General features: G+C 44.1%; 1 protein-coding gene across 1 annotated transcript in view; it reads left to right on the top strand.

Annotated features, from left to right (window-relative positions):
• Positions 1-24226, top strand: part of CASQ2 (calsequestrin 2) — a 58167-nt gene that overhangs the window by 6881 nt on the left and 27060 nt on the right. The window contains exons 2-4 of the mRNA XM_019730338.2: positions 16835-16919; positions 19606-19706; positions 21913-22024. Of these exons, the coding sequence (XP_019585897.1) occupies positions 16835-16919; positions 19606-19706; positions 21913-22024 (298 nt within the window). The remainder of the gene's footprint in view (positions 1-16834; positions 16920-19605; positions 19707-21912; positions 22025-24226) is intronic.

The following is a 24226-nucleotide window of genomic DNA, read 5'->3' as shown; positions in this document are numbered from 1 at the left end:
CACCTATAAACTCAATCGTGTAGTTGCTATCTCAGTGAATTAAAAAAAATGAAATGAAAGCAGGTGAATAAGAATTCATTGTAAAATTATAAGAAGCCGCACACATATCAGCTATTAGTATTGCTATGCGGGTGACTATTTAGAAAATTAATTGATGTAGAATGCCTAAATGAGTGCATGAAATATAGACAGTGCTTTTCAAATGTGAATTCCCTTCACCTGTCACTGGAAATTTAGAATATGTTCTCAGCCACTTGCAATAGTTCCCAACGTTGGCTACTTACTGGAATCATCTAAGGATAGGTTTTTAAAAGTACTGGTGCCTGGGTCTCAGCCCCCCAGATAGTATTTGATTGGCCATGGGGTAAGGGATGATATCTGGATATTACAGTTTTTAAAAGCTCCCAGGGTTTTTCTAAAGTGCAGCTGAGTCTGTGGACCACTTGAGCCTTGATGCTCAAAATGTGGCCCCCGGAGCAGGGACCACGGCATTACCTGGGTGCTTGTTACATTTAAATGGGACCCCCGGATGATTGATAGGAACCTTAAAGTTTGCAAAGCACTGTACCGGGCTCTTGGGCTGGAGAAAATTTCCAGGTGACCAGAATCATGTTGCACTTGCTCGGCCTGTGGTCTGTTGACTCTCTGAATGATGTTGGACGTGGCAGCAGACCCCTGACTCGGAGAACTGCTGGCGTATTGAGTTGGTTCTGTGGCTGTAAGAATTCAGGTCGGCTCTGGGGCTCAGCCAGGCCTCCCAGGGTTCTCGCACTGTCTCCTCACACAGATGGTGATCAATCCTTTGGCCCTCCTCAGAAGGGGAATGATCTGGGCCCATGGGAAGCCTTACCCTCCTAGACAGGTTTCAAGTTGAATTGCCGAGGTTTTCCAAGGCCATGTCAGAAGGTGTCTTTCTAAGGAATCTTGGCTCAGGGCCTAGGATTGACCTCTAGACAGAGAGGAAAAGCATCTGTTTGGTTGCTGTGTCGCTTTGCCCTTTCCCCGCAAAGAAATGACAACACTGTGAACCCTGGAGGTATACGGATATGGAATACTAACATGTGAACATGTGTCACGGGAAACTGTGGGAAAGCTTCCTAGAGCAAAGTGGTGCTTTATACAGTGAAACTAAGTCTTGTGAACACTCAAATGGAAATAGGCCTCCTTCGATTTAGTCATCAAATATTCATGCGCTGCTTACCTACAAAATGCAAATGACCTCGCCCCTGATATGTAAGATTGATGGTAAGAACTCTCTTCCTTTAGTTCCATACTTGAATGTTGCCGTATCAAAGAAGTTATCTCCTGAACCTCCCGTACAGATCACACTCCCTAAGCTCCCCTGCTATCCTTTCTGTCCTCCTCTATTTGTCCCCATAGCACTGGCACGGTGTCTGACACCCCTGGAGAACGTAAAATCCACAGCGGCAAAGACTTCGTTCGCTTCCTTGCTGTATCCCAGCACCTAGATGGTCTGACTCACGCTGGGCACTCAACAGTGCTTGTTGAATGAACAGTGAATGAACAGAAGAGAAGGTGAAGGGAAATAGCACGTATTACAAACGTACCATATACCATGCCCAATATGTGCACTTTATATACTCACATGTCATTTTATGTTATGCTTACAACATATTCTCACAGTACGTGCAAAGACAGGATCCTACAAAGCTAAGTAGATATTGCCGAAAGTCACAGAGCTATAAAATGGCAAGAGCATTGAGGTAGGATTTGAATTCACATCTATTTGATTCCAAATGTTCCTTCTACTGCTCCAAGGAACAGCTGAACAGGACTGTCTCATGTTCGTAAGCAGTGCCAACTTACAAGTGTCTTGGGTTTGTATTCTGGATTTTCACCTACACTTGAGCAATGTTTAACTGTAGAGTGGGACTATGTGTTGAACCAAAATGACCAGGGCGAGTAAAGGGGCTGCTAATGCTTAGCACCTACATGGTATTTCACAAATGTTTGCTGGATGGATGGATGGGTGGATGGATGGACGGACGAATGGATGAATGGATGATAAAAAAGGATAAGCAAGGAATTACAGATGCACTGCCTATGTTGGAAATATATTTCTCCTTGACCTCTTTTTAAAATTAAATTTTTTAAAAAAGAATTGAGCAGAATAGTAAAAATTTAGGTGGAATCTGTCAGATTCAGGGACCTGTTTGTCATCCTGGCTTAAGCTCACTAATATATAGGTACAACTCATTTTTTGTTTGTTTGTTTGTTTTTTAACCATGGGACTCTGAGTCCAAAATATAGGTTGATGCAAAAGTAATGGAGGTTTAAACAGTTAAAAATTGCAAAAGCCGTAAGTACTTTTGCACCAACCTGATGTATACAACATGAGCAGAAACTTCTGGGCGCCACAAGGCTGACCCTGCCTTCAAACCTATTTATCTTTGGCAATTGTCCCAGTGGTTGCATTTCTAACCCGCAAGAGAGGACAGCAAAAATGACGTTTCTGGAGCCAAGTAAATCTACAGATGGGCTGATGTGGGAACGCCATACAGAGAATAGCAACACGCATAGAGTAGGGTATTTCTTCCAACTGTTCACTGCCCAAAGATGGCCTTCTCCAAACCCGCACCTGCTGCACTCTGAAAAGCCCCATGAGGTCAGGCTTATTTTGGTTTGGCTTTGAGAGCGAATCCTCACACAGAGTCAGTACTCACTCGCAAACTGCGGATCTCCTTAGTGCCCCAGTGCTGGCGAATTCTTGGACGAGTTTGCCGCGCACGTCTCAGTAATCAAACAGGTGCTTTGGGTGAGATGGTGAAAAGACAAGAAGGGCTATTATAAGAGTATGGACTGAGTTGATAACAGGTAAGTTCTTCCCTCCACCTCTAGACTATGGGGAAATAGGGGTTTTACAAAATGGTGAATACACTGTTGATGTGCAACGTTTTAGACCATTGTAACCTTCTTCTCTCATTACTGTCATCCCCAAAAGCCCTCAGTAATACTCAGGCCCAAATAAGATGTCTCGTCATCATATCCCTGAGGTAGACCTCCTCTCCAAGTTATAAATCTTTAAATGCAGACATGAAATGCCACGAAAGTCAACCACTGTAAAATTATTAGAAGGACTATTAGAATGTAAAGCAATGAAACAAAAAGTATAAAACGCAGTTTCAGAATCACATTCAGATTTTTCTTTCAAAGCAGCAGCCCTACTCTTTTGCTGTTTGCGCTTCCCCGGTTGGCACAGGGGATTCTTGTATAATTCACAGCTCAGCCTTAGCATCTGAAATGACTTGTTCCACCAAGAAAGCCAGCCCCTCCAAGTACTGAGTCTGTCTGACCAAACCTCTGAAGCTCCCTCATTTATAAACTGGCTGTGGTTTTATTCAGATAAGCTGTTTCTCTTTGGACAGCCACACAGGAAAATGGCCAGTGCGCCATCTTGCAGTGTGCTGGGCTGAGCCGGGCAGGCCAGAGCCGTTTCTGAGTGCCCAGGACCTGTTCCAGGAGTGCCCCAGGTGGGTACCCCATGCCAGGAAGTCCTCTCCTCACCATCTGCTGTGTGCCTGGCAAGGAGGTGGGCCAACAGGTACTCCCTCACACACTCACCTGCCTCTACCTTACAGCGACACACACACGCAGCCACCCTGGCTCAGGACACGGAACAAATGTGACCTTCTCTGCGTCTCACAGCTGATAAGTAGCAGAGCCAAGATTTGGGCCCAGGTCCCTCTGAGGCCCAAGAGTAGGGAGTTGAATGTAATGGATGAGAGCCTGGGCTCTGGAGCCAGAGTGTCAGGATTGGAATCCTGGCTGTGTCGCCCGATTTATTTATAAAGGAAATAAGAGCATCCCCCCAGACTCAAAGGAAAATGTGAATACAACGCAGAAACAGTGAATAGCCAACAATACCGCCTGGCAGTGAAGTTAAACCTACCTGTGTCTGAGTCCTTGCACGAGCCACGTGGTCACAGGCAGGTCACTTAACTCCTCCAGGCTGAGCACCTTCCTGTGTAAAATAGAAACCACACTGCCCTCGTCACAGAGTTCTTAAGAAAGGAGGTGACACGTACAAAATGACCAGCGCAGGTTTGCAGCTCAGTAAAGGGCTGTTCTTGGAATTACTGTGTCGGTGACAACTACAGCTGTCTGCTTAGTCTCTATAGTATTTGTTGTCATTAGCAGAGGTTATCAGAGTAAAAACACTAGTCAGACATTTCATAAAGTTCAGCCAACCAGTAACAGGTTCCTCTCCTGCTTTTTAATGTGCACAATGAGGGGACAAGACAAATCAAAGACTTCTTCTTCCAGTCATTATTTTACTTTTAAGAGGTTGTCCCATCAGCAGAAACCCTACCTCTGCCATTTTTTTTTTCCATGAGGTACATCCACCCATGGAAGTTTTACTTAGAAAAGGGATGCTCTCTCCCTGGCCCCAGGAATGCAGTGAGTACTTCTGTAGGGACGCTTCTGAGGAAAAGCCGGGGAGGGGCTACCAGAGAAGGTTGGGGCTGGGGCCGCCACAGACAGCATTTTCACAAGCTCTCAGGCACAGAACTCTGCTGAGAAAAACTGGAAAAGGGAATGGCCTGGCCTGATGTCAGTCAAAGGCATTTTTTTTAAATCCCACTGCGCCAATATTTTTAGTATGAAAAGAAAACAACCTCGCCTCCAGGAATAGCCACCCGCATTCAATCAGTGTAGACATCACTAAATGCCACACAATGAAAGCCTGGGATTAGGTGTTGGGGACAGTGGTAGAACAGTGGTTCGCGGTGTGTGGGCCGAGGACAGCAGCACAAGGGACCTTGTCAGAAATGCCAGTTCATGGTCCCATCCCAGACCTGCTGAGTCCCAAACTCGGGGGTGGGCCCAGCAGTCTGCCTCTTCACAAGGTTTCCCTCCAGGTAACGCTGGCACAGGCTCAGGTTCAAGAACCGTGGGCTCAGGGTCGTGGGGGTGCCTTGCAGTGGACTGACAGGGAACAAACATTCACGAAGCACTTGCATCCATGTTACTCCTGCAGGAATTAGAGCTCACCTTTTCAATTTGAAACTTGAGATCAGGGAGGTTGTGAGCTGCTCAGTCTCACAGCTGATACGTAGCAGAGCCAGGATTTGGGCCCAGGTCCCTCTGAGGCCCAGGGGTAGGCCGTTGAACGTAATGGATGAGAGCCTGGGCTCTGGAGTCAGAGGGTTGGGGCTGGAATCCCAGCTGCATCACGTCAATGCTGTGTGGTCCTGGGCAAGTTGGTGAAACTCTCTGGACCTCCCCTTCCTCATCTGCAAACATTTACTTCCTATGGAGAGATTCAATAAGATAATTCAGGGCAGGTGTTGGAGCAGTATCTGGTATGTAATAAACACCTAATAGATGCCAGTTTTATTGTTGCTATTGTTTTTATAGTACTTCTAATGTGATGGTGTGGAAAGAATACACAGCTTTGGCCCTTGGGTCTCTTCCTGGGCATTGACGGAGGTGACAGCCCCCGAAGTGCCCATTAAAACAATCGGCAGCCTCCATGTCCCCAAGGTTCTTTCAGAGGCCACCCAAGCCAGCCCCCAGGGGCCCCATTGTTCACCTGAATCTCATAAAATAGCTGTTCCATTTCCTCGCCTGCCTCCTGCCTGGACATATCACGTGCCAACCCCCAGCTATACATAGCCCAGGCCTCATTTGAGGGCAGTGGAAAGTGACAGGAGATTACCGGAGAGATAAGCGTCAGCTCTCCCAGTTTCAGGGGAGGACACACAGTTGTTGAATTGCTTGACATGTCGCCAGATGGTATCAGGGACAGTGGGTGAGAACAGCCGCTGGGCTCTTGGCTTGCATGGAAAGAGCAGGGTTGCAGCCAGGGTATTTTTAATGGCTGGCCAGAGGGACATTCACTTTGAACAAAGACCTGACATTTTCCCCCAGTTCCTCAGTCCTTGGATTTTTTTTTTCTCTTCAGATTCTTGATCCTGCAGAAGGTAACCTCCACTTAGCTCCTTTCAATAAGTAACCATTCCCTTTTCTCTACCTTCCCCACCTTCGCTCTGACCATGAAGCAAATGAATCTTTCTCCTCCTCCCTGAAGACTGTTCTTAAGAAGGGGTACAAATGTCACTTTCTTCCTTTCTGTTCCTGGATTAGAGCCGAGAAGTCCTACAAAGGGACGGGCTTGAAGGGACCTATGTAGACGTAGAGGCCCCTGGCATATTGCAGGTACTGTCCTCTGAAGCCCAGGGCGCAGTCACACAGCCCAGGGAACGTGTCCCCTGGTGCTTCTTTATTAGTCCCCCCCTCCTTTCATGGGCAAACTTCTTGAACAAGTGATCCACACCTGCTCTAACATGTCCTTGCCACCCACTCAACTGCTTAACTCCCAGTGCTCTGGCTTCTGTCCCAGCTCCTCTCTTAAAGGTCACCGGCGACTTACCGGTCCTGAAAGGAGAGACTTCGTGGGGGTCCCACCCTGTGACGCTCTCAAACATTGGATCCGACCACCCACTCCCTGAGCTTCTCTCCTCCTGCAATGTTGGAGTCACTATGTTTCCTGCTTCTCCCGCAATCCCCTCTGCCTCCAGGGCAGGCTCTTCCTCCTGATCTTGCCTCCTATGAGATGAGACAGCCAGTCCTGACCCTGCGGTTTCCTCATGCTCTCTCCTCCCTGAAGGTGTCTCCCACCTTCACGCCTTCACCTTTCACCAGCACAGCTCCACTCAGGACCTCTTCCCTGAGTGCGAGGTTGGCAGCTCCAGCTCTTGGCTGGTCTTCCATTGCCATGAACTCATTGCATCAAAATCCAGGCTGAGAACATTGCCCTCGTTCTGGCATGCCCGTCTGACATCACTGCTTTGTCCTCCACTCGGTTCCCTGGCTGGAGACCCTGGAACCATCTTGCCTCCTCCTCTCCTTTGGCCTCCCTCCCTTTTCTCTCCAAAGCCACAGGAGGGTTACCAGGTCTCCACTTGTCACATCGCCTCACAAGTTACATCTCCATCCACTGCCTCGGTCTCAGACCAGTCATCTCCCACTCAGACTATGGCATCAGCCTCCTCCCTGGTCACCTCTCCTTTCCACTCTCTTTTCTGTCTATGCCCTAAGATCACCCTCCCCAAACTCAAATTAGTCATATTGCTCTTTTATTCAAAGATATCTTCCAAATCAGAACTGCTAGTCCTAATATGCAGAGTCTTTCACACTCATTTCTTCATATGCCTGAAACACACTACTCCTTTCAAGTATCCCCAGAGAAGCCCTCTGCTCAAGTAATTCAGCCTGTCCTCCCACACAGCCTGCAAGCTAGCTTTCCAACGCTTTGCTTATGCCGTTTCTTCCTCCTGGGATGCTCTGCTGCTCACCTCTGCCTACCCACACACGCCGCCTCATTCAGGGTCTAGCTGGCCTCCTCACCTCCAGGCAGTCTCCTCTTTCTTTCATCCATTTATTTAAGAAACTAATTTTCAAATTTCTTTTTATTATTAACTAATTAATATTTTGCTGCCAGATAGCGATGTGGGCCCAGTTTTTCTGATTTCTCAAGGAAAGCCAGACATCTCAATTTCCATAGGAAGCTGCTTAATTTAAAATTTTTCACATCACACTTTAAAGGTGATATCTAGCACAGGAACATAGCCCCTTAAAAGTGACAATTTAAAGACTATTTCACCTGCAACGTGGATATGAAATAGCAATACATTCAGTGTACAAATACAAAGAAAGTAACAATTATACTTTTCAGGATGACATTCAGATCTGTAAAAGTAGATTTTCTTGAAACTAAGGAATTGAATGTTCACCCTATGATTTAGGATTTAAGTGATAGGAGAAAAATATAGCAGTGTTTATCACTTTTTCATTTTACAGATGAATTTAGAAATACAACATCTCCATTAATCAGTGTAACTGGATGCCTTTAATGTCTTCTTGTTATTTTCATTTTATGAAAATAGTCAATGAAACAAATTTTTCATTGAGATATAATTAACATATAACATTGTGTTCATTGTAAGTGTACAATATAATGATTACATATAGGAAATGATCACCACAATAAGTATAGTTAACATCTTTCACCACACATACGAAGGTCAGACAATTAAGTTTGCAAACTCATCCTGGAAAAACTGCTACATACCTTATTGCTGAATATCACTACAGTCACCTTCCAAGTACACCCCTTGGGAAGCTATGCACTGACGCCAGTGCCTAGTCCACCCTTCAGAGCAATTTTGGAACTCTTTTTCTGGAATGCCCATCAGAGCTGTCATCGTATTACCCTTGATATCCTGAAAGTCATCCAAATGTCTTCCTTTCAATATATTTCCTTTATCTTCGGGTAAAGAAAGAAGTCATTGGGGGTCAGATCAGGTGAGTAGGGAGGGTGTTCCAGTACAGTTATTTGTTTACAGGCTAAAAACTCCCTCACAGATAGTGCTGTGTGAGCTGGTGCATTGTCGTGATGCAAGAGCCATGAATTGTTGGCGAAAAGTTCAGGTCGTCTAACTTTTTCATGCAGTCTTTTCAGCACTTCCAAATAGTAAACTTGGTTAACTGTCCAGTTGGTAAAAATTCATAATAAATAATCCTTCTTATATCAAAAAAGGTTAGCAACACTCTTGCAACAAGTTCACGAAATTAATTGTCAGACTTCGTAATTACTAAAAAATTTTCTTCTTGTTATGCGAACTTTTTTAGATTCACTCTTTTAGCAACTTTCAAATATATAGTATAGTATTGTTAATATAGTCACCACGCTGTGCATTATATCCCCAGGACTTATTTATCTTATTACTGTAAGTTTTTGTATGTTTTGACCTGCTTCACCCATTTCCCCCACACTCACCCCCTGCTTCTGGCCACCACCAATCTATTCTCTGTAGTTATGAATTCAGTTTTGTTTTTTAGATTCCACACATAAGTGAGATCATACAGAAGGCAAGGAACCAATTTTTTTTTTTGAGATCTACTCTGCTGAGGTTCTAGACTAGGTGCCAGAGAGTACGGGGAGAAAAGAGAGAGGGAGGTGGAGAGTTGATAGACCAATGATCGTAAGCGAATGTGTACTTACAAACCGAGAAAGAGAGGTGAAGGAAAAGCACAGGTCACTATGGACACGTGTAAAGAGGGCACCCAGTTCAGACTGGGAGTCAGGCAATGCCTTTTGAGCTGACATTTATGTGTAGACTTCAAGGATAGTAGGAGTTGGCGAAGAATGGAGGGAAGGGTCTTGTCGCGAGAGGGAAGGGCACACATTTCCATGTTTAATGCCTTTGTGTGTGAATTAGAACAAGGCGCCCCCTGCAGGCAGCTGCCGCTCATGCCTGGCTTAGGGCTTGGGGACACAGCAGACAAGGTTTCAAGAACTGAAGAAGAGTGTATTAAAGGGCGGAGTGGCCCCAAATGAGGCTGGAGAGGCAGGTGGGCCAAACTGTGCAGGGCCCTGTTGGCCATATTAGGGATTTTAGATTTCATTCTGAGTGCATGGGAATTAAATCCACAGTACATATCACAGCCCACTGGGCTCTGCATGATTTACTTTCCCTGCGCGCACTCTCTCTCTCCCGACCCCCGCAAGTCTTCATAGCCTTTATTTTCTAGTCCTTCAGCACCTACCTAATTTTTCATTTGTTTCCTCCCTAATGAAACGACAAGGTCCTTGATACAGAAATGTGTCTTATACAATTTTGTTTAGCACAGACCTTGATCACAGTAGGTCCTCAGTTAATAGTTAGTGTTCTCTTTTCATTCCAATGTGTCAGGCTTTGGTATTTTTTGAATTGGCACAAGGTCTAGAACCCTATCCAGCTCTCATAATATTAAGAAGGAAATCTAACATTTATTAAGCACTTACTGCATTCCAAGAACTGTGTCAAGCACTTTACGTAGTTTATCTCACTTAATCTTCAAAGCAGCCTTGTGAAATAGATATTGCTATTGTCCATATTTTACCGTGGAGTCACAGCACTTGGGACCAAGCCAGGAATCCAAGCCTCTGATTCCAAGCCCTGTGCTCTTAACCACTGGGCTATACTATCCCCGGTCATTTATTCATTTAAAGATGGGAGCTACTTCGACCCCATCATTACAGAGGTAACAGGGTACAATACATACCTACACAATGCAATATTAAAAAAGAGAGAGTAACGGTATACTACGAATGTCCACCTCCTTGCTATTGAATTATGCGTATCTCATAGAACTTTTTGATAAAGTTATTTTTCTACTCAAAAGAACTAGCAATGGTCAAAGCAAATCCTAATGTTTCTGGAAAAAACGAGTACTAATGTCCGTGGCTACATATACCAACCAGTAAGAGACAACCCCTTTCTCTAGAGTGGACAACAGGTGAGACCATCTGAGAAGTAATGAACCAACCAACCAAACAAACAAACAAAACCAGCAGAGGAAAGATTATAAGCCGACCTGAGAAAATTGCAGTCAGATTTGAAAAGAGTATTCCAGTTTTCTAGAATTTAGGAGATATAGTGAATGACTCTAGCTTTTCTCCTTCTCATATCTGTAGCTCCTAATCACTGTAATGGGTGAAAATTGCCTCTTTCTCTTAGGTTCAAATGTCACTTGAGTTTGAGAAGTACTTGGGCTAGCCCATCCTCTCATACAAAGTATGCTGAGTGTCTCTAAGGAACTACATGAGATACAAAAGAAAAGCACAAAATGGGGTCCTTCTCCTTAGAGAAGAAAGTGTCATTACTGAAGAGATTTAAACACAACTGTCGCAGTTGAGAATTAAGTGTCAGGGTGCTGTGTCTTTGTGATGGGCTATTGGAAATCACAGAAAGGAGGCTGGAGTGAAATACGAGCCTGGAGCTGGGCTTTGCAGCCAAGGGTGGCCAAGGCCAGCAGCAAGCTGAGGGAGAAGTGATACTTGGTTGCAGTAGAGTGGAGAAAGGAACATATAAGCTGAAGATTTAGGGCCAGCGCAAAGGTGGAGGTGAGATCAAGCCACGTGTGAGAGGAGACAATGCCTGCTGCATCAGCTCTGCAGGGTTCCTGGTCCTGGAGGGAACTGGTCATGTCATAAGTCAGCCCAGAAGGTCCCTGGCTTTCAGAATAGCCATTCTCTGCCCTCCTTCCACCCCCGCCCCACGCTGGTCTTACTGTTCTCTTTTGGGTTGCAGCCAGCCCTGGACATCCTTGGCTTAGGCCCATGAAGGGTGTTTGCTGGGGCTGATGGAAGTGATGACAGAACTCAAGTGGGCAGGCTTTGGTCCTAATCATGGTGGGAGGCAAGAGTGACGGGGCACTGCAGGGATTGTGCGTAAGTGTGCCAAGGAAGAGGCAGGCAGGTCTCAGCTAGCATGGGTTCTTGGCCCATCTGTGCCTGTCGCTTCTCTCTATCCATCTATGCCTAGGACAGTGATTGGCTAGGCTTAGTTAAACAGGAAACCAGGAAAACAGAACTGAATTTGTCTGCCTCTTCCATCCATATATCTTCAAAAGTCACATATAAATGTTAACCAGGTAATTAGAAGACCAGGCTTTACACGCCTAGGACAGGCACACATTTGCATCTACCTAAAAACCAACAAAACCTGGTGGCATATACCTAGGAGAGGTCAGAGTTAAATTCTGTATTTATTTTTCATAGTTACTTTCTTATATTCTTAGTAATATTAATATTTCTCTCCTATGCTGAAGGTAGAGGGGCCAATAGGGCCAAGTATGATCCCGTGGGTACAGGTGGAAAATGTCATGCCATATCACTTTTGGATGAGCTGACAACAATTTATGGCAGTGTTTTCCAGAGTGTGGTATGAGATCTGCTGTGTCACAATCATGGGGTGTGGCAGTGTGTTTTATGAAAATGTAGGTTCCTGAGTCCCACGCCAGCTCTATTCTCACTTTCTGATGCTGAGGCTGAGGAAACCCCATTTTAACCAGCACCCCAGGTGACTTTTGTGCAAACTGAAGTTTAGGAGCCACTGTCAGAGGCCCATGCTCTAGCAGTGGGAAAACTTACTACTATCACAAAGCCATTAGCTCTTATCATAATTTTGAATGACAGACTTAAATACATTAACTTAAATACATTTAAGTTAAAGTTTTGACAGCACCAAATAGAACAGAATGGCTTAAACTGAAAACTAAAAAAACTCATTCAAAAATGACCTTCTCTCATAAGTTGAATGCAATAGACCAAAGCCAAATGACTTTGCAGAAAGACTGGCCTGTTTAAACATTGCAGGAAGGCTCAAGATGAGTCATAACATAAATTCTGATGATGAGTCTTTCATCCTATGCTTCACCTATTCCCAGTCAAACTCCAAGAGAGGAGAGAAAGTTGCATGAGTGGTGAGGGGTATCCTTTGTTACCTGGCCCTCCAGCTGCAGTCACCAGGGGCACTCCACAGAGCAGCTTTCTGTGCTTCTGCCTTATACCCTTAGCCTTTGTGGAACAGAAGTGTTAGGAGCCAGGCAGAAACAAAGAGAATGGGATCATGTGAGGTGATCAGGGAGGGAAGACTGAATAGCCAAAAAAAGCCCTCCGAGAAGTTATAACAAGAGAGGACATCCAAGGAGAAGCCACAGAGGCTGGGGAAAAGGAAGGAAGACACAAATAAAGAGAGAAATGAGAGAAGCAACCACGGAAGGGAAAGTAGTGGGATTTATAGCACACGTTATGGAGCCAAATAGATTCAGTGTCAATTCACCAAGAAAACAAGATATCCTAAAGGTGTATGTTCCAAAGAACAAACATGCAAAATATGTGGAACAAAACCTGATAGAACTGAAAGGAAAAATGAACAAATCACTAAGACCAAAAACAAGGCATAGATCTTCACTCTCACCACTCTTATTCAATGTAGTGCTGGAAGTTCTTGCCAGTGCAGTAGGAAACACAAGGAAATAAAAAGGTGTACCGCTTACGTGCTAAAAACTACACAGTGCTAATGAAAGAAATCCAAGAAGGTCTAAATGAATGGAGAGACATACCATGTCCATGAATTGGAATACTCAGCATAGTATAATAAATATGTCCATTCTCCCCAAGTTGATAGATTTAAATATTCAACGCCATTCCTATCGAAATCTTAGTAAAAATTTTTTTTGGTAAATACAGACAAGATTATTCTAACGTTTATATAGAAGTGCAAAGGGAACTATACTAGCGAAAGCAATTTTGAAAAAGAATAATAAAGTGGGAAGAGGTCGTCAACCCACTTCCAAGACTTACTATATGGCTACTGTAATCAAAACTATGTGTTTTTGGCAGAGCAGAATGGAGAAAGCAGCATAGACCCACGTAATTATGTAACCTGATCTTTGACAAAGATGAAAAAGCAATTCGATGGAGGAGAGATGGCCTTTTCAACAAGTGGTGCTGGAACACTTGGACGTCCACTGGCAAAACAAAACACAAATCAAAACCCTCAACATAAATCTCACACCTTACACAAAATTTAACTCAAAATGGATCAAGGACTTAAGTATAAAAGTAAAACTATAAAATTTTAGGAAAAAAATAGAAGATTTCAGGATCTAGGGCTAGGGAAAGAATTCTTAGACTTAACAACAGAAGCACAATTCATTAAAAAAAAAAAAAAAAACCTGACAAACTGGATTTCATCAAAATTAAAATATTTGGTTCTTCCAGGGACCATATTAAGAGTATGAAAAAATGAGCTACAGAGTGGAAAAATAATTATAAACCACAAAGTCAACAAAAGGCTAATATTAAAGAATTCTCAAAAATCAACAAGCAGAAAACAATCCATTTAGGAAAGAGATCCAACATGGTGGAGTAGATAAACACTGTGCCTACTTCCTTCTGTGAACACATTAAAATTACAACTAAATTATAGAACAGTCAACCTGGAGAATCATCTAAAGTCTAGCTGAACAGGAGTTTTATAACTAAGGATATAAAGAAGAAGCCACTTCAAGACTGGCAGGAGAGGCGGAGATGTGAAACGGGCTAGCACCAAACCTCCATGTGGGGGTTGAGAACTGGGAGGAATATCTCGGCTGCAGTGTTCACCCCTGAAGAGCAAGAAACCACAGCTGAAAACCAGTCTCCCCAGCCCAGAGTACTGGAGCCAGGAAGAAGAGACCCCACAACATCTGGCTATGAAAACAGTGGGGATTCGGACAATCTGGATGGGACAGAAGGCTTCAGGAATTCCAGAGGTCCTCTTAAATAGCCCAAGCACAGACTCTCTCACTCCTGGGTAGTCACCTTGGGCTCCAGCAGAGGAACAGAAACTCAGGGTTTGTCAGAGACATACAGGGGCAGACTGAGGTGTGTGGCTTCATAGCGATGGCTGAAGGACAATTTTCCCTGTGTGGGGTCCTTCTCCCATGTAGCAGGCAGGCAGGCACCATCTTTCCTGTGTTAAGCCCTCCCCCACCGACCAAATCTGAAGCTGATTGGTCTGGTGAGCTCTGCTTCCTCCACCCTGCTGACTCACTGGGACCTCACCCAACACCAGAGGCACTTCTCCATGAACAGACAGCCCCACCCATATTGCATTCTTTCTTAGAAATCTACCAGAGTCCATGGCCTCAGGTGGGTAGCCACTAACCTCAGTGTGCTCTGAGATATTTGCTGAGCAGCTCCAGGCTCAGCAATGGCACCAAACCAGAGTCTACATTAACATGTTGACCACACCTCTTCCTACTCCCTGAGACCCCACCTCACTCAACTTGCTTACTGTAAAAGGCTTTATCAGCCGCTGAAACTTAAGGGAGTTGGCAGGTGGCAGTAGGCCTCAGAGTGTCCTAGCATTTTATGGAGCTACCCCAGGCCGTGTGGTGGCACACATCCTCGGTTCACAGCATGGCTTCTCCCATGTGCCTCCAGGGTTAGCACAGGCAGCAAACAACAGTGGAACACTTTGTAGCTCCTATCTTGTAGTCCCTGGCCAGTCACAGGCAGTGGATGACCTAGGCCTGCACTGGAACCCCTGGCAAGAGGCCCCAGAACCAACATACTTGGAGGTTGGCTCAGAGCACAGCAGAGCATTACCCAGTTAGCCCGACAAGATGCAAACCCAAAGGGCAGTCTCAGCAGGCACCACAGCCCACTGGGGTGAATCCCACTCAGTGGAATAAGCACCCTGCCCAGCAGCCTGTAAGCTGTGGATGTGGCCAAATGCCACAGCCAATCAACCTGACGGTCAATCTCCCTGACATGCCAATAGCAACCAAAGTTCCACTATAACAGGAGGGCACACATAACCCACACAAGGGACACTCCTGGAACACCAGAGCAGGTAACCAGGGAGACCGGGCCACTGGACCTCACAGGGCACCTACTACATAAGGCCACCCGGCCAAGACTGGAGGACATAGCAGATCTACCTCATACATAGAAACAAACAGAGAGGCAGTGAAAATGAGGAAACAAAGAAATACATCCCAAATGAATGAACAGGAGAAAACTCCAGAAAAAACTAATTGAAATGGAGGCAAGCAACCCACTAGAGATGGAGTTGAAAACAATGGTTATAAGGATGCTCAAGGAACTTAATGAGAACTTCAACAAAGAGATAGCAAACATAAAAAACAAACAACAACAATAACAACAACAACAACATAGAAACCATGAAAAAAGAACCAGTCATAAGTGAAGAATACAATAACTGAAATGAAGAACACACTTGAAGGAATGAACAACAGACTAGATAAAGCAGAGGATGGAATCAGCGCTGAGTGGAGTGTAAGAGAAAGACAGATGCAATGTGATTTTGCTTATATGTGGAATCTAAAGAACAAAATAAATAAACAAACAAAACAGAAACAAACTCATAGATACAGAGAACATATTGATGGTTGCCAGATGGGAGGGGGTTTGGGAGTGCGTGAACAAGGGGAAGGGATTAAGAAGTACAAATTGGTTGTTACACAGTGATCATGGAGATGTAGGGTACAGCATAAGGAATATAGTCAATAATATTGTAATAGTTATGTATGGTGTCAGATGGGTACTAGATTTGTTGGGGTGATAAATGGGAGGGGGGTTAAAAGGTGAAGTGATTCGGAAGTACAGAATGGTAGTTACAAAATAGTCGTGGAGATGTAAAGTACAGCATAAGGAATATAGTCAATAATATGGTGATAACATGGTATTGTGTTAGAGGGTTGCTGGACTTATCAGGGTGATCACTTCTTTAGGTATATAAAGTTTGAATAACTATGGTGTACATCTGAAACTAATATAATATTGTATGATTGCTATATTTTAATAAAAATGTTTTTAAAATAAGTATAATATAAAGAAAAAAACTAATGAAAAAGTAGTGGGGGGATTTGTATCATAAACCTTCTAATTGTACATTAAAACTTTAATATAACAATTTTTTAAAAATCAAGTTTCAAAAAAAAGAAATCCCAAAAAACAAAAAAAAAAATCCATTTAGGAAATATGCAAAAGACATGAAGAGGCGGTTCATAGACGAGAACATACAATGATTAATAATTACATGAAAAAAATATTCATCATTAGCCATTAGAAAATGCAAATTAAAACCATAATGAGATATCACTACACATCTGTTAGAATGGTGGCTGGGGAGGGACTCAGGGCGCTTTGTCAGGTATCCATGAGCACCTGAGTACTCTTTGCTTTCTTTCTGATTCTCCTCTCTCCCAATTCAAATTGTGGGCAGAGAAGGGTGTGTGGTAGTGGATATATTCTTCCAAATCTTGTACCTTTGGTCTGGCCCTCACCTTTTCTCTTCTCGGTTCTCCACATTCTGCCGAATCATCCTTCTTCTGAAGGGATAAGCATAAAATCCCTTCACTGCTACTTGAATTGGTCACAGAGTAACAGAACACAAGGAGGAAAACCCTCCTGTCGATATCTCATAATATTGTCTTGTGATAATATTCTTCTACTTGCCTTTCCTTTCAGCTTGTGGCCCAGGTCTTGGAACATAAAGACATAGGTTTTGTGATGGTGGATGCCAAGAAAGAAGCCAAGCTTGCCAAGAAACTGGGTGAGTGTGATTTTTTTTCGGCTCCATCAGAAAGAAGCAGAAGTGTCTTGCAAAAAGAGGTATAGTTTCATTTATTCTTGCATGATAGCTGGATCTTATATTTGTTTTCATTGTTATGATCCTGCATACCTTCATCTTGGATTGTAGAAGAGTTCCATAAAAATAAATCATGGCCTGAATTGAAAAGTTTTACAGTAGTCATCTAATATATCTTTGTATCAGTGCCTAGAAGAGTGTTTCCTCCTGGAAAAATTGACACTAGAGACAAACCTTTATTTTCAGATCCTGGGGTTAAAAAGCCAGCTTCTCTATTTCACTGTCATGGTGATCTCTTTGGGAGATCAAATCTCTCCTTCTATCACCTATTATTTCCTTATCTCAGCCAACAAATGTAGCATTCATGGTAGTGACTCTGTGGTCCCAGTGCTTGCTAAATTTAAGACTAAATCCAAGCTGGACATTATCACCAAGGATGAGAGGGAGGTTTTAGATGAGGTATGCTAAGGTGACTGCACAGTGCGAGGAGTTGTAATCTCTTTTGTCAACATGCCACGCTTAAGTGCAAATGTGCTCTAAGATTTTTATACTTCTAATTCCAAAGAGGGAGAAAACAGGTAACTTCTCTGGTTTTCAAACACCCCCACACATACACTGACCATTTCATTCTTTCTGCATGGCCAGTTAAGAATGGCTATTAAAAAAAATCGCAGGAGGTTATAAAACAGGACCTTTGAAGAAAGGTTAATTGGATTTGGAATAGTAGGCACAGGGGAAAAGAAAATAGTGGTGGTTCGATAAATAGGTTTAGGTACATGAAAGTTCATTATCTTCAAGAATTACAAACAACTGTTTTCTATTTTATTTTTTTAAAAAAACATGCATTGCCTTTTTTAAGATTTAAATTATAGGAGACAGTATTTGTTAGACATAAAGAAGAACTCAGGGCTATAAAATGATAATGGATTATTAAGAATGTCTGGGGTACCTCTTTTCCTGGAGGTGAATTAAGGAATACTTTTTCCCCTTGAGCAGGGGAGCAAAGTATGTTAAACTCTTTCCTTAGTCAAAAGCAATTTAATGAGTTCTTTCTCCTCCCCCAAGATTCCATAGTCTTCTCCCTTCCCATGTTCTAATGAGAAGTTGAATTTCTAGTAAATTTAGTTAGAGGAAAACACTAGTGTTCCAGCGATCTAAAAATTTAGGGAAGGCAAGCTGGGCGAGTGATCGTAAGAATGGACCAGTGGATATTCTCCCAGTGGAAGATGTGATGGGGTTTGAAAAGCCTAAATGAGCCTTTCTCCAAGCTCAGGCTGGAGGAACTGGGGCAGGTTCTTTCCGATGGCTTGATCCTTGGAGTTTACAGGACAGTTGTGTTGTGTGAATCTGCTGCTTCATCTCCATCCTCTCTTCCATTTGCTTGAGTTTGGTCTCCATCAGGCTGTGTCGCCAGCCTCCTAAGTGGTTTCACTCAGAGCAGGATACTGGCTGATGTTCAACTCTGGGACCCCTGTGATCGGTCCATGTCAGCTTCAAGGATACATGGTATGTTGCTCCTTTAGATTTAAGAATAGTGCTCTGTAGTGTGGCAGGGCTCTTCAGATGTGCCCTGGGACACAGCCGGCAGTGGGCCAGCCTTCTTTTCCGTAGAGATTCTGCAGAGGAGTTCATCTGGAGAAAGCATTCTCCAGCTAATAGAGAGTTTGGAAACAATTAATCTAAGGAATTAAGGCTGCCATGTAGTTGGACTACTTGCCAGCCTCAGCTGTTTAGCCTTCCTAGGGGGGGAAATGCAGTCTTTCAGCAAGCATTTATTAAAATACACAGCATTACACCAAGAGCGATGCAGGGTAGAAAAGAAGATGCAGACCTTGTAGCATTCTCAGCTCACTGGAAAAAGAGGATGTGCAGAATTCAGCTACTCTAGAAAAGCAAGATGTTCGTTCTAGCCACAAACATTTATTGGGTGCCCAATCGGTCCAGGCTCTGTGTGATGCCCTGAGATACCAAGATGATACCAAGATACCTTAGAGAGCCTAATGTTATTTGAGGACCTGTACGTGCTGCTCAGAGGAGATCAACAGTTGCAGGAGACACTGGAGAGGCCTTCCTGGGAAAAATTAGTCCTAAGCTGAGACTTGATGTTGCTGGCCAAGATGGAAGAGGAAGGTGGAGGTCCCTCCTGGCTTGAGGAACGAGGTGAACATAGGTGTAGAGAATCACGCTCTGTGACTTTTCTTTTACGCACACTTTGCATCAGCTCGTGGGCAAGAAGCAAAGGGAGCCACAGGGATTTAGAGAGCAGTTTTCAAAGGAGTACAGGTCTACCCAAAGGAGGCTGTAAAGGATAGGGGTGGTAGGAGGTTGTGCAGGGACTTGAATGGCAGCCTAAGGAGTCAGGTGGGCGGTGGGCATTGACACTTTTGATAAGGAGGATGGGGTCAGCAGTATTTTCAGAAAATTAAAGCAGGGGAGGTGTGGGGAATACGTTTTTCTTTTACGTTAAAATCCAGGTGGAATTGTTGGTTCTTGACTATTTTGATCTAAATTTACACTTTGGTGTCCAGGGAACTGATCCTCTGATCCTGACCCCACTGTCACCCAGGGACCCCGAGCCAGACCTTGGCTAGCAGGATGGCTCTTCCTCCATCAGGATGACCTTGTCTTGGGACCTCTTTGATTCTTCCAGGTTTTGATGAAGAAGGAAGCCTGTACGTTCTTAAGGGCGATCGCACAATTGAGTTTGATGGCGAGTTTGCAGCTGACGTCTTGGTGGAGTTTCTCTTGGACGTAAGCATTTATGCCGAGTGGCTCTGCATGGGACTTTTGGGGTTCAGGTATAGGGGAAACTGAAAGCCCAAAGTAAGAACACAGAAGCTGGATAACATGACTTGGTCTAAGACAGATTTCTCAGACTTCACAAAGAATTAAGGAGTGTCATTTACTTCCACTGGGAAGCTGGCCCTTCACTCACCTTAGAAACTGTTTTATTAGTGATCAGAGAGTCACAGATTGGGACTATGTAGTAGTAACATGTGAATTCTCTTAGCAATCATACACCAACATGCCCTGAAATTCCCCTGGCTTTGTTCCAGGGCTTCTGAAGAGGAGGTGGGGAGCGTGGGAAAGAGAAGTGAATAATCGTCTGAAGATTGGTGGGGAGAGGAGTAACATCAGCTGAGCTACCCTTCACTAAGGGTAACTCGGAGCAGAATAAAAAGGGACTGAGCTAATGAGCCCCCAATATCATCCTTCCTCTCAGCCATGGAGTTGTACCACCCTCAGATCCACATGCTCAAGCAAAGAGTGGAACAAACACTATAAAATAGTTTATCTAGGGCTGGCCCGGTGGCTCAGGCGGTTAGAGCTCCATGCTCCTAACTCCGTAGGCTGCCGGTTCGATTCCCACATGGGCCAGTGGGCTCTCAACCACAAGGTTGCCAGTTCAACAACTCGAGTCCCGCAAGGGATGGTGGGCTGCGCCCCCTGCAACTAAGATTGAACACGGCACCTTGAGCTGAGCTGCCTCCCAGATGGCTCAGTTGGTTGGAGCGCATCCTCTCAACCACAAGGTTGCTGGTTCGACTCCTGCAAGGGATGGTGGGCTGTGCCCCCTGCAACTAGAAACGGCAACTGGACCTGCAGCTGAGCTGCGCCCTCCACAACTAACACTGAAAGGATAACAACTTGAAGCTGAAAAGCACCCTCCACAACTAAGATTGAAAGGACAACAACTTGACTTGGAAAAAAGGCCTGGAAGTACACACTGTTCCCCAATAAAGTCCTGTTCTCTTTCCCCAATTAAAAAAAAAAAAAAAAAAGTCCTAAAAAAAATAATTAGAAGAATATTAAAAAAAAATAGTTTATTTACAGATAAACTGCCATTTTCAATAACAGCTGTGAAGTTAAGTTCAAGCCACTTTTGAACACAGATTCCTATATAGAAAAAAAACATCCATACAGATGATTCTTTATCTACCAGCTAGTCCACAGTGGCCTATTGCCTTTCCTCCATAGCCTCAAAAACCCAGAGAAAGAGAGTCAAAAGTGAGTTGCAAGTCTCCTCCTATGAAAAAGTGCCCATGGTCTCTGCTTGGCCCATAACTGCAAGCCTTAAACAAGTTGAGGGCAGCAACAGAGCAACTCTGGGCCAACACGGCACGGCCTCAGCTCTATCAGCAAGGCCGAGGCTTTTTGAAGCATGTAACAAAAACCAGACTCGAGCTACCTTCAACAACGAGCAACGTGACTGGCCCACACAAATAGAAAACCAGAGTGAGGGCAGATTTTAGACTTGATCAAATCAGGGCTCCTGTTCCATTTTTCTCTGTAAATCACGGGTAATGTTGTTTTTAGTGTATTGGCTTTGTCCTCAAACGGATTGTCCTCAAGTTGGTTATCAGCTAGCCAGCAGCAGAAGCTAATACATCACATTTCCTCGTTCATATGCAACAGTGGGTGGGTGGATGGAAGGAACTTCCCATTGTTCTCTTTAAAAGGAAAGCACAGCCGTTGCATTTCCACTGTCTCTATTCCTAATGCTGTATTCTACTTCTTGTAAATACATATGTGTGTATAAATATATATATATACATATTTTACACCCGAAATATATATATATTAAATAATTTATATTTAAATAAATTAAATAAATAAATAAAGTGGGGGGAAAAAAAGAAAAAAAAGGAAAGCACAACTTTCCCCAAGCTTCCAGCAAATCTTCCCTGGAGACCCATTGGCCAGAATGGAGTCACACGCCATTCGGACATCAATAACTGGCAAGAGAAATAGAATTGCCCCCAGACCCTTCAGCCCACTCCTTGAGTTAAGATCAGTTCCTCAAAAGACTGTGCTCCTTGGGGGGGTGGGGGATGGATGCTGAGGCACAAACCACAAAGTCCACAACTTCTCCCGAAAGCCCTCTATCTATGTGCCTGATGCCTGGGGAAAGAACAGTTCTCTTATTTGAACTTATTTTTTGTGTGTGTGATTTCAGCTCATTGAAGATCCAGTGGAGATCCTCAACAGCAAACTGGAAGTCCAGGCCTTTGAACGTATTGAGGACCAGATCAAACTCATTGGCTTTTTCAAGAGTGAGGACTCAGAATGTAAGTTGTCTGTCAACCCCAGCCTGTTGGTGTGAAGGCTAGATCCCCAACAAGTTATGTCTGCTTATCCATAAAGAGGATAGGTCATCGGGATAACCTGTGCTGGGGAGAGAGGAGAATCTCCCTCAAACCCCACGCAAGGGGACACATGCATAAATTATGCAAAACAGGGAGAGGAGCTCAAAGAACTCTAAGGTTGGGCCACGTCCTCTGGCCTTGAAGACAGGAGTGTTTTACAGAAGAGAGAAAAGCCCTTTCTCCACTTTTTCCACCTGCCGACCTCCAGTTGGATTCTCCCCTAAAACTGGACAAATATTGGGCTGTCTTCCTGCCGTTGGCAGCTCGTGTGGCCACCAGTTGGAGAACTTCTCAGTCACTTGGACAGCATTAGAGGAAAATCTGGGTAGGGCTGGGCTTAGCAGCTGCAGCACAATATGGAAAGTTGCTGGCCAAGCCCCGCTGACCACCAAGGCTGCCGGCAATAGCACACCACACCCTTGGGTATATTCCCTTTCAAAGCTTTGTGGCTGGGTTTTGGGTGGGCACAGGAACATATTATATAGCATCAGCACAACCCATAACAGGAGTGTGAGGGTGATGAGTGGGAGTCAGGAAGAGTCAGGAAGGGAAGGAACCAGGAAGACTAACTACCTGAGTACCTTTTCTTAAACTGCTTTGGCCACATGAGCCCCATGAGTTAAGCCTTTTTCTGGTGTCTCAGCTTTGGAGAGAGAGAAAGTGTTGGAGGGAGTGGCCGTAACTATGAAAGAAAATCTAGTAGCATTAGTACATGGGGGAGGTGCAAGTAAGGGCTGCTTGTGGCTATTTCTAGAAACTCCAAAATATTTTGGAATTATCTGTGAAACTGTGTCTCTATCCCACCTGCCAAATGGCATCTTTAGTCATCTCAACAATCCACCAATTTTCTTACTCCCATGACCCAACTGAACTGTCTTCTCATTTACTACATAAAAGCATCTATTCACCCTCCTTAAGAGTGTGTTGGGGGAAGGTGGCTAGCCAGGCAGTTGTGCCGCAGTCCTTCTTTAGGTGACTTTGTTTCAATTTTCACATTTCTACATAGATGCTGACACCTCTGGGGTGCTTCTCATGAGATCAGAGTAGAAGTCTAGGCTAGGTTTCCTGAATACAGCTGTTGTTTGCACGAGGCTAAGGGTTCAACCCCGGTTTGAAGCACCAACCTGGGATTAACTTTGCTCCACCCTTCATCTTAAAAGGCACAGAGAGAAGGGAGTTCTCCTGACATAGGTCTAGGCCATGCTTTCTATCAGGATAGGAGTTTACAGAGGTGGAGAATGGTTCATCAGGGACAAAGGGGTCAGGGGAGGGGGAACAGAGGGCTCTGATGGAGCCCACTGCTACTTTAAAGAGGCACAAATGGATTAGCTATGACTCTGCCATTTCACTTTCTATACTCTCCCACTTCCCTCTGTTCCTTCTCCATATCTCCAACCCATCTTCTTCTCCATTCAATCCTCTACCCCAACTATCAGGTTATAGGATACATTTTGTGTCAACCCAGTTATTTTGTGAGGATGAGTTTCATGAACGCATACCAGCACGTACAGGTGTTCTTGTACAGTTTTTAGTTCCTCTCTCATCTGTGCTAATTGTGCTGACCTCTATTCTAGCAATTATCACACTACACTGTGATCCTCGGAGGATCCAGAACTCTCCCTGGGCTGTGACCCTTTGATAATTGTCTTGGTCTTAGTCATCTTGGTGTCTCCTGAGCCAACATTATTCTTGAAATATTTTTATTGAATATTAGAAAATTCTGCACATGCCTGAGATTCTTGCATAAGCTTATGCCTCTGGCGATGAAGGGATATGGAATTCCATGAAACTGAAAAAGTTCATGCTGTTAAGAATGAATCATTGACTCTCAAAACTACGGAATTTATGTAGAATAACTACCACCATTACCATTACCATCAGCCTCACATCTAAGGCTTGAATACACTTACTTGTTTGCCCAAGTAAGTGCAGTAAGGCACAATATGGCCGCACTTACATGGTCTCATGCTTTTCTTCACCAGTGTGGACTCATGTTTGGGACCAGAGTCAAGTATTGTCTTGATTAACTTTAAACCATCCTTTCAAGGGTTCAGAATAAAAAAGGAAAACTTACAAAACCGGAAAAGAAAAACTAGGATTTACCATAAAGTGTGCTCCTGCTAA

Source organism: Rhinolophus sinicus, linkage group LG14 (assembly GCF_036562045.2).
Source record: "Rhinolophus sinicus isolate RSC01 linkage group LG14, ASM3656204v1, whole genome shotgun sequence".
Lineage (NCBI taxonomy): Eukaryota > Metazoa > Chordata > Mammalia > Chiroptera > Rhinolophidae > Rhinolophus > Rhinolophus sinicus.
This window is presented reverse-complemented; position numbering and strand designations above follow the sequence as displayed.